Source organism: Sebastes umbrosus, chromosome 1, assembly GCF_015220745.1.
Source record: "Sebastes umbrosus isolate fSebUmb1 chromosome 1, fSebUmb1.pri, whole genome shotgun sequence".
In the NCBI taxonomy this organism is placed as follows: domain Eukaryota; kingdom Metazoa; phylum Chordata; class Actinopteri; order Perciformes; family Sebastidae; genus Sebastes; species Sebastes umbrosus.
Genome location: NC_051269.1, coordinates 31,802,333 through 31,812,751, shown reverse-complemented (window position 1 = coordinate 31,812,751; position 10,419 = coordinate 31,802,333). Strand labels below are relative to the sequence as shown.

Below are 10,419 nucleotides of genomic sequence, written 5' to 3'. Positions count from 1 at the left end.
GTATATGCTCTATAATAGCTCTATCACTATATCGCTCTATAATAACTATTGCTATATATATGCTCTATAATAGCTCTATCACTATATCGCTCTATAATAGCTCTATCGCTATATCTATTGCTCTTTAATAGCTCTGTCTATCAGTATGTATATCGCTCTATAAAAGCTCTATCTATCACTTTATCTATTGCTTTATAATAGCTCTATCGCTCTATAATAGCTCTATGGCTTTACTTATTGCTATCAATCTATCACTTTTTCTATTGCTCTATCGATCGCTTTATCTATCACTATAATAGCTCTATAATAGCTCTAACTATCGCTTTATCTATCGCTTTATATTAGCTCTATCTATCGCTCTATAATAGCTCTATAATAGCTCTAACTATCGCTTTATCTATCGCTTTATATTAGCTCTATCTATCGCTCTATTATAGCTCTGGCTTTACTTATTGCTATCAATCTATCACTTTATCTATTGCTCTATCTATCACTATATCTATCACTCTATAATAGCTCTATCGCTTTATCTTTTGCTCTATAATAGCTCTATATATTGCTTTATCTATCATATATAATAGCTTGATTTATCACTATTGCTCTATCTATTGCTCTATCGCTATATCTATCACACTATAATAGCTCTAGCGCTTCATCTATCGCTCTATAATAGCTCTATTTATCACTTTATCTATACTCTATGATTGCTCTATCTATTGCTTTATCTATCGCTCTAAAATAACTCTATCTCTTTATCTATCGCTCTATAATAGCTCTATCTATCACACACTGTATCTATCTAGGCCCTATATATTTATCCAGGCCCTGTCTGTCTTACACATTAATGAATGCTATTTTTACATTGTAGTATTGCTACTTTTACTTAAGTACAGATCTGAATACTTCCTCTCTACAGTGTGAGTCAGTAAAAAGAGGGCTGCATCATAGAGTTTAAATGTGTGTTTGTGCACCCTAACCACCCACCCACCATTAGCCCGCCTCCCCCATCTCACCCCTGTTGCCATGTGAAATCAGCAGCTGGTCCACACAGGAGGGTCCTTCCTTCCACTTCAAGCCACAACATGACTCGAGTTTGCGTCATTCGGGTCCCTAGGTGATGTATCAAATGAAATTGGCCGTCACCATATACTCACTTTAAGTATATATAATCTGTCATGCTCAACTACACAGTCTGCTGATGTCCTCACTGGATCTGTAATACAGAAGCGTCTGTGAAGTCGCTGAAAATGTTAGTTATGCACTCATGTTGATGGTTTTGTCGCCTCATTTAGCCCGCAGCCGCAGATTTGTCTCACTTTAAACCAAGGAGCGCTTTGTATGGTCTAACCAGAGGCCAAAAACATGGTTTTAGAAAGAGCTTATTGTTGGAGCTTTTCCCCTCACAACCCTAAAACCCCCAGCTTAAAGCAGTATTTTGTCTGGAGAACCCAGTTTGGAGAAATAGAGTTATGTGTGTTAGAGAGAGAGAGCTGTAGTCTAAAGGAATTTAACGACGGGAGAAGCAGATCTTAGATTTAAGCACAGAGCTGATCATTGTTTTCATTCCAGTGGAGAGCAATTGGGCGAATAAAAGAGAGGACATTAATGTTGGTGTCCTATCAAACAGGGTTTTGTCTTTTCACATCCAAGGGAGATGCAGAGATCCTGTTTACGAAACACCCAGACAAGAAGTGAAAAGTCTTCACTTCCTCACGACAAGCTGACAGGAGGGAGAAGTGGGATCAAGCTTACGGGATGGTCTCATGTGCAAAGTTAGAGAGTCTAGAGGGATGACGTGTGTGAAAGGAGCTCTATCTAATCACTCCCCCCATGAGGAGGAAGAGGAGAGGGGCTGAAGTGAAGCCAAAGGAAAGGGGAAGGGCCTGACATCAACAAGCCAAAACAGCTGCCCCCTTCTCCCCCATGGAGAGACAGCAAGAGGAGCCGGATGGAGCGAGAGAGCGAGGGAGAGGGGGAAGACTGGAGTGTCTGTAAAAGTGTGGAGCGGGAGAGAGCGAGACATTTGAGGGTCTGTAGAGAACGTAGAGACGAAGGTATTGGCAAGTGGAGAAAGGGGGGAAGGGTAAGAGAGAGGTGGTGAGTGTGTGCTTGCATGCTTTCAGAGTGAGGATAGCCAAGGAGCAAGGGACAGGGAAGAGTGTAAGAGGAGAGGTGCTTGGTGACACTTTTTGGAGGGGTTGTAAGAGGAGAGTTGGGGAGGGGGGTGGGAGAAGAAGAGAAAAAAAGTCATCTGGGGTGGATTTCAAGGCCGGACAAGCTGTCAGAGAGAAGGGCAAGAGGTGTGAGGAGTCACTGGGGAAGTAGGAGCATGTTGGAGAGGAAGACGTTAGCTGTCGCAGAAAACATAAGGAGGCCCTTCACGACATGAAGCGCTGAGAGGAGGAGAAGAAGAAGAAGAGGAGGAGGATCATCTGGAGTAAAGCACTTAAAGTGTGGAAGGGAGCGGATACGAGTTGAGGAAAGTATAAAAGAGGTCAAAAGAGGTCTTTCGCAGGAAGTATGGGGTGCATTCACAGCATGAGCGCCGGCAGGATGAAGACACATGGAGCTGATACTGACACAGGAGGAATCCCCATAAAGGCAGACCCTGAGGTGCATCCTGAAATCCTTCAACTGGCTGAGGTAAAGTGCATGACTGCCCTTTAGGGGACTGTAAACATGCTGGCAGTGCATGGCAGAAATGTCTCGCTTATGATCATGTTGAGTCCATTAGGAGCTAAAGGAAAAGAGCATTCTGCAGTTTGAGGATAAACAGAGTATGATAGAGTTATAAAATGTCGTGGTCCTTGATGTTTGGATGTACATTGTTGTTGCAGTTGTTTCTTCTTGTCATTTGACTCAGCAGAAGAAGCTGAACTTTGTTTCATTGTTATACACTACATTCACCTCGTATTAGTCATCACACATCAACAAAAGGAATCCAAAGAGCTACCAGTACGTTTCCAAATCAGATTACTCCAAAGCATTTTTTCTCTCTCTGTTACGAAATATTCCTCCTCTTTGTTTTTGCCAGCGTGAAATACAACAGAAGCATCTCGTGCTGCACATGTGTTGCATACCGAAGAATAAACATGTGTTTTGCAGGTCCCATTTAGATCAGACGCATGAGTTGCATGCACTAGTAATGAGATTTTTCAAAAGTTTGATTCTGATGGCCTCATTAATTTGTCATTCCTACCGGGATGAGTGGCAACGAACGAGGTAAACAGTTGCAGACAGTGAGTGGACGATCCACTTGATCCCTGTTAATCAGATCTCTCCGGGGTCAAGGTTCAAGAGGAAGTGGTTTAAGTTACCGTCCGGTTCTGACCCGCCGTCTGCCTGGCTGCTGCTGCCTCTATTTAGGAACATGTATGGATTTAGGAGCGAGCCACGTAAAGCCTCTGCAGGACCTTTATAGAGACTTAAAATACAAAAGTGCCTGTTGGTTCAGCATCAAGGCTGTGCACCAGAATGCGTGCGTTCTCACATGTCAGAGTAAATCACAGTCTGGCATGCTCTATGTCGGAGTAAAAGGACAAAAGAGAAGGGGGAATTCACTTCAAGTAATGTCATTTTATGTTCACACAGTGCTGCTCAGTGAACGTCTGGATCTTGCTGGAACAAAAAACATTACTCAGATCACATGTGGCTTCAAATCCCCCGAAGCCCTGATTGTGTGTGTCTGTCTGAATTTCTCTGTGTGTGACAGAGTGTGTGTCTGACCATGCCAAATTATGATAACATAGTCCCAGCTGAATGGGTGGACTCCGCAGTGGAGGAGGAAAGGAATATGTCATACATGCAAACAGTCCAGGAGTTCTTTATGTTGATTGTAGTGTTTTTTTGTTCTCTGTCTCTCTCACACACACAAACACAGACACACACATTCCTGCACCTATTTTCAGCATTTTCATAGCTGTTTGGAGGTGACAGCCCCTACTCATGCAGGTTATAAATACCCTGCCAGAACTAGAGCATACCCCTGGCTCGCCACCTGCTCCCGTCCCTTCCTGAGTGTGTATGTGTGTTTGTGTGTGTTTGTGTTTGTGTGCGCGTGTGTGTGTGTGTGTGTTAACCAAAGTTAGAGGATGTGGATCCTGCTATTCGGCATGTCATCACTAGTGAGGTGTCACTGGAAAAAACACTCACGCAGACCGAGGCATTTAGTGCCGAGGGGGTGTGTCACTGTACACTGTATTAATTTACAGTGGGTGTGTGTGTGTGTGTGTGGCAGCTGTATATCATTACCATTTGAAATAATTAGCACAATGTGTACATTTCATAAAACTTATGTTTTTATACATTCAGACACGTGACAGAGATGTATGAAACTATGATTGAATGGGACGGTTTTAGAAAACTTTCCTGAGTTGTTTTGGAATAATACCCTTAAAGGTACAGTGTGTAGGATGTGGTGACATCTAGTGGTGTGGCTGCAGATTGCAACCAATTCAGTACCCCTCAGCTCACTCCTCCCTTTCCAAGAGTGCAGTAACGTGGTAAAATTGTGGTTACGTCGTTTGCCTCTCTCAGAGAGCATCCTTACCATAATAACACTACTTTGGAAGCAACGGAAGTCAGACGGCGACTGGCAGTACCACGGTTTTGCACTCTGCGGCTCACATTACTGCAGTTTCACAAGCATGTCGGAGAACTACGGTGTTTCAGGTTACGTAAAAACGTGGAAGGCTCTCTCTAGAGCCAGAGTTTGGTTTGTCCGTTCTGGGCTACTGTAGAAACATGGCAGTGCAACATGACGAACTCCCTGAAGAGGACCCACTCCCTATGTAGACATGAAGGGCTCATTATAAGCTAACGAAAACACGACGATTCTTAGTTTCACGTGATTATACACTAATGAAAACATAGTTATGAATATTATATTCCATTTCTGCTAATAGATCCCCCCGAAATGTTACACACTGTTCCTTTAAAATGCTCCTGATGCCGTCTTCACAGTAATAAAAAGCCCATGCAGCCATAAAGAAATCCATTATGCTTCTGTTGGTGCCTGACCCGCTCCTCATCTCCATGTTAGAAGTGGAAGTGCTTCGGGCTCTCTGCAGTGGTCAGGCATGCTTGTAGAATGACATCGGCTTTGGCTGCAAAACTCCAAGTGGGGTGGGGTTGTTTAATACTGCAGTGCAATACTGCAACACTGCTGATAGTCACGGGAGCCTCTGGAGACTGAATGTCCACTCAAATGAAGTTCCTTTTTACTGGTATCAAAAGTACATACATGTCACAAACACCCGTACAGTCCAATGCAGTGTATATTCACTCCAAATTTAAAAAAATCCTCAACAAAATCCGACCTTTGGAGGACATTATAGAGCATTAAACAAATACTACCATTGTTATTGGATTGTATTGCTGTTGCGTTCTCCTTCTACTGTGCTAATATACTGATGAGAAATGGAGGGAAAGAACAACAACTGGGAGGAAAGTGCAAGGGCAGCGCCATTATGTAGAAAGACGCCCCCACGCTGTGAGATCCATGAGTCATTTCATTTGTCAGTTTTAAATTTAATGACCGCCCTTTGATCCCATTTGTCATTAATTGACAGATGATTTCCACACAGATGATTATTGCACTAATTTAAGTGCTAACTCACCAACCTACTGCTAACAACTCTGGTGACATGCTGTGATAATGTGTAAGAGTTTTGTTTATTTGCAGAACAGATTGCCAATTTTTCATCACGTTTGTGCCTGAAAAACTTTAATATTTAACTTAAGGTAAAAGAGGTGTGAGGTTTATAAATCAAGGAGCCTGTCCCCTAAACTTCCAAAGTAAGGGATATGGAATAAAAGGATTTAAACATGTGGGGTTGTGTTTGTAGGTTAAGAGATGATTCACTTATTTAAGGGACATTTGTCATCTTCTTGTGACAGCAGTTGCAACACAGATTAGTGTGCATACATTGGGTCATTAAAAAGAAAGTTATACTGCTCTTGGTCCACCAGATGGTGCTCTTGACTTATCCTGTGTTTCTAGTTTGAACTTCAAACTGACACACTGGCATGAAAAGATGAGTAATTGCGGTGCAGGTTTCAACATGCAACTGATGAAATGATGCTCATCCAAAATGAAATGTGAAAGTTGTCATCTGAGATGTTTGTCTTTTGAAAGAATTCACAGGCCGTTAAGAAGGAGATGACACTGAACTCCAAGTCATTAACCCCGCTAGTTTCAGCTTCACCTCATTCTGCAACACACCAATGCACTTAGGTTGTTGTGTTTTTAGTGACATTCACGCAACTTGGTTCAGATGTGCAGCCACAAAACCCAAAATAGTATAAAAATGGAAAAGCATTTGTAATTTAGTTGACCCCAAGCAAATGGCAAAGGAAAAATCAATTCAGCGTCCAGTCACATTGAGCTATTGATTTTATTTTGGTATTTTTAATTCCTGTAATGTCACACTGTTAGTCATATAAAATGTATAATAATATTCTTAATATTAACATTTAATGTTGATACTTTATATTTTGATATTGTTATATTCACATAATATTATATATAGTTTTTAAGAAATAATATAGCAAATAGGGCTGTGTATTGGCAAGAATGGCGATACGATACGTATCATGATACAGGGGTAACAATTCAATATATACTGTATACAGATACTGTATAAGCAGGACATATTGCGATTGTTTTGTTTAATTTTAGGAAAACCGTCAAAGAACACACCAGAAATACACCTTTTTTGGAATAGGCAAAAATACCATTCATACTGCATGCAAAAAACTGCATGGTTTTTGCCCCAAACTGCATGTGATTATCATAAACTGTGTATGTCTATAAAGGGGAGACTCGTGGGTACCCATAGAACCCGTTTTCATTCACATAACTTGAGGTCAGAGGTCAAAGGACTCTAAAAATACTGTAAAAAACTGTAAAATACCAGTTTTCTTATCAACAAGTCAGTATGACGTGGTTGGTACCAATTGATTCCTTAGGTTTTATAGTTTCATATGATGCCAGTAACCTTCACTCTATGGATATTTAAGAGGTTAATTAAATATCAATACAGTGTTTTGGAGAATCGATACAGTATCGCACAACATAATATTGCGATACTCACGTGTTTTGATATTATATTACACCCTTAATAGCATTATTAAACTTTTCTCTTGTAGCAGAGGATTCAGATTTTTGTGCATTCAGCACATTGTGGAATTTCATCGTGCTTAATTTTTCTTCACGTGCAAAGAAAGTCATTCTGATAACTTTTACTGTGAGTCCTCAGTGTTATTATTGACAACTCTACTTTTTATCCTGCAGGTGATCTCAGGTTTAAGAAGGTACACAGTTAACACGTACAACATCTCAGTGTGTCATTACATAAGTCCAATCGATTCAAACTCCAAAATTCCCGAGTTATGTAATGACATTTAAAATGTAAATGGCTGGAGGGGATGATGATCCTCCTCTCGCCTCACATGCCCTCTTTTTGTCAGGTTCACTGGCTTATCGTCTCTCCTCCTAAATCCCCCCTCTCCATACACACTCACACACACTCACACTAGTACACACACAGAGACCCAGATTCAACACATTCAGTGGATGCCATGGTTTAGCAGCTCCATTCATCCATTCATCATAACAGCAGAGTGCATGTGTCAATAGTCCAATGTTACTGTGCTGCTGTGATTATAAGATCAATACATACAGCATAATGGTAATGTGTCCCATCCATGCCTGTGAGCGTCTGATCAGCACACCATCCAACGACACCCTGCGTGACCCTTCCTTACAATAACAACATGGTGCAGTCTTCATGTCCGTAGAGTTGCAGCACACACAAGTTATGCAGGGCATTGTTCATCAAATAACCATCTACTGTAACTCTCGCTACAGTTGCTAACAGAATCAAACTGTTTTTACGAATCCACATTATTTCTTTGTTTGGTCACCAATGCAGGAATACCTTGATTTGTTGACTGTATAGTTAAAGGGATAGTTCGGGGGTTTTGAAGTGGTGTTGTATGAGGTACTTATCCATAGTCAGTGTATTACCTACAGTAGATGACGGTCGGGACGCCACCAGTTTGGGACACAGACAGGAGTACCGACACCGGAGCAAAGCAATACAGTGCTGTGGACGGCAATAAATCGTATTTTAGCCACCCGAAAAAAATGTATATCCGTTTAAGTGTACGCTATATTTAAAAAAAAATTCGGTCATCTGAGCCAGCTGGCTTTGAAGAGAGCATAGATAAGTTTCACTTTCAGTTCAGTTCCCTGTTGGAAAGGGAAGGAAAGGATCTGACTGCAAGATAAAGCGGTGAAAATATTCTAAATATATCGTACACTTAAACAGATTTTGATGTTTTTTCAAGTGAGCCTTTCTTTTAGGTGGCTAAATACTGTTTTTCTGCCGTCCCCGTCCACAGCACTGTATTGCTTTGCTCCGGTGTTGGTACTCCTGTCTGTTTCTCCAAGCTGGGGGCACGCTGACCATCAAAGTAATACACCTACTATGGATAAGTACCTCATACGACCCAACTTCAAAACATCTCAACTATCCCTTTAAAGAACATTTTGGGACATATATTTGCTCTCTTGCTGATAGTTAGATGGGAATATTGAATATTGAAATATGTGTGCATACCCTAAAATTTCAAAGTATTCCTTTAAAGTTCAGTTTGTTGACTATATAGTTAATTAAGTTGTGATTAGCCTTCCAATATCACCTACATGTATAATGCATTAAAAACTAAAAAACTGAATTTTAGTAGAGATGAAAAAATCATTCATAGTTTTTAATGAACCACACATTCTGTGGATTTGTTCTGTTGAGGGTTGAAAAGTGTAGTCAGAGCGAATCAGCTGCATTTACGTTCACATTATGTAACCACGCAAAGCTCAGGGTAGGGCTACATAAAACATTAATTATACATTTCTAGTCATAAAGGATTTAGACTGCAGACTCTCCTCTTGAGAGACATGGCTGTTTTATAGTACATTGTGGTTAATAGAATGAGTTTCCTTCCATTTTCACTTCAAGATGGTGGAGAAGTGAGACTCTGGTGTCGGATAGTTAAAAAAAGAGTGTTTTAGGGAGTGTGAGTCCAAACCGGTGTGTGTGCACCTTCACCTTCCAGAGTTGAACTCAATGCCCCTCCTGTTTGGAAAAACCAGGCATCGGAAAAACTAAAAAAAAAAACGCCTGAGCGGAAAAATGTTTTTTCAAGACCAGAGAAATACATCGAGTCATTTAACGGGAAAAGAAACACCAGTGTGTGCAGGTACGCTGTTTGTGGCCCTCCACCTCTCCCATTGCCTCAAACACACACACACACACACACACACACCCTCTCCTCCCTGATGTTTCCAGGCACCTCCTTCTCTGCTCAAGGAAAGATTTAATGGTTTAATGTGCTTCATGCTGTCAGAAGGCATTGCTTCGGGACAGCATTAATAGTTTTATATAAACATTGTGCTTCTTTTCACTGGGACAGTTGAGTATTGCTTTATAAAAAGTAAAAACCCATGGATTATGACTCAGGGAAATACATGTATTTACCTTTAAGGCCCCTACCCCTCACTGGGACTATGTGTGTGTGCACAAAAACATGCATTTTATGGCTTTTTCTCCAGGGTTAAAGCTTTATTTTCATATCTGCTCCATCATTTAAATTTATACTAGAGTATCATTCAGTTAATTCAGGGTATTCTTAGTGTATGAAACCTTTCAGCCAATAATCGTGGTGTCATAATAAACTTGTGCGATTTCTGCAGAACTGACAGCATCATACTATATTATGTTACCCGGTCAGAATAAATGAAGATGGACACAAAATAAATGAAAGATTTAATTTCCGTCTAATAAAACTGTACACTTTTAGAGTGTAGGCCTATATCCCTTTGGAATGATGCAGTTGCTGCCCAAACCTCTAAGATAAGATAAGATAATCCTTTATTAGTCCCACAGTGAGGAAATTTGCAGGATTACAGCTGCAAAGGGGGACAGCAAAAACAACAAAAGGCATCTGTAAACAACAAGATCTAATAAGCAAGTAATCAATAAAGGTATAATAGGTAAACAGTGAAAAACAAGATATAAAAATTTAGTTGTTTCAGACCATATTACAACATCTGACCATTACCTGTGCACAGATTGCTAATAAAGTGAAACAGAGCAAGGTTGTAGTTTAGTTTTAGGAGAGGCATGTTATGGTGCAATCTTCAAATTGGCCATTTGGGTACCATCTGTGCCATTTGAAAATGTTATGCTGGTGAAAGGCAGAATGCAATCCCTCCATGCCATGCAAATGACTACAGATGGCAGGAATCAACTAGAAAATGACCCAGAGACATTGAAGTAGTTAACCATTAGCATTGATATGCCCTTGAACACAACTTCTGATCACAAAACAGCAAAGGAAGGACTTTTTTGATGGTTA

The 10,419-nt window shown here is 40.6% G+C and overlaps 1 protein-coding gene across 2 annotated transcripts in view; it reads left to right on the top strand.

Annotated features, from left to right (window-relative positions):
- Window positions 1-1,747: 1,747 nt before the first annotated feature.
- The window catches only part of LOC119491069 (tensin-2-like), a 34,257-nt gene continuing 25,585 nt past the window's right edge, over window positions 1,748-10,419 (top strand). Inside the window, exon 1 of one of the 2 annotated variants that reach the window (XM_037774696.1) lies at window positions 1,748-2,643. In XM_037774696.1, the coding sequence (XP_037630624.1) occupies window positions 2,521-2,643 (123 nt within the window). In that variant the 5' untranslated portion in view covers window positions 1,748-2,520. The remainder of the gene's footprint in view (window positions 2,644-10,419) is intronic. The other variant, XM_037774706.1, reaches the window with a different exon arrangement.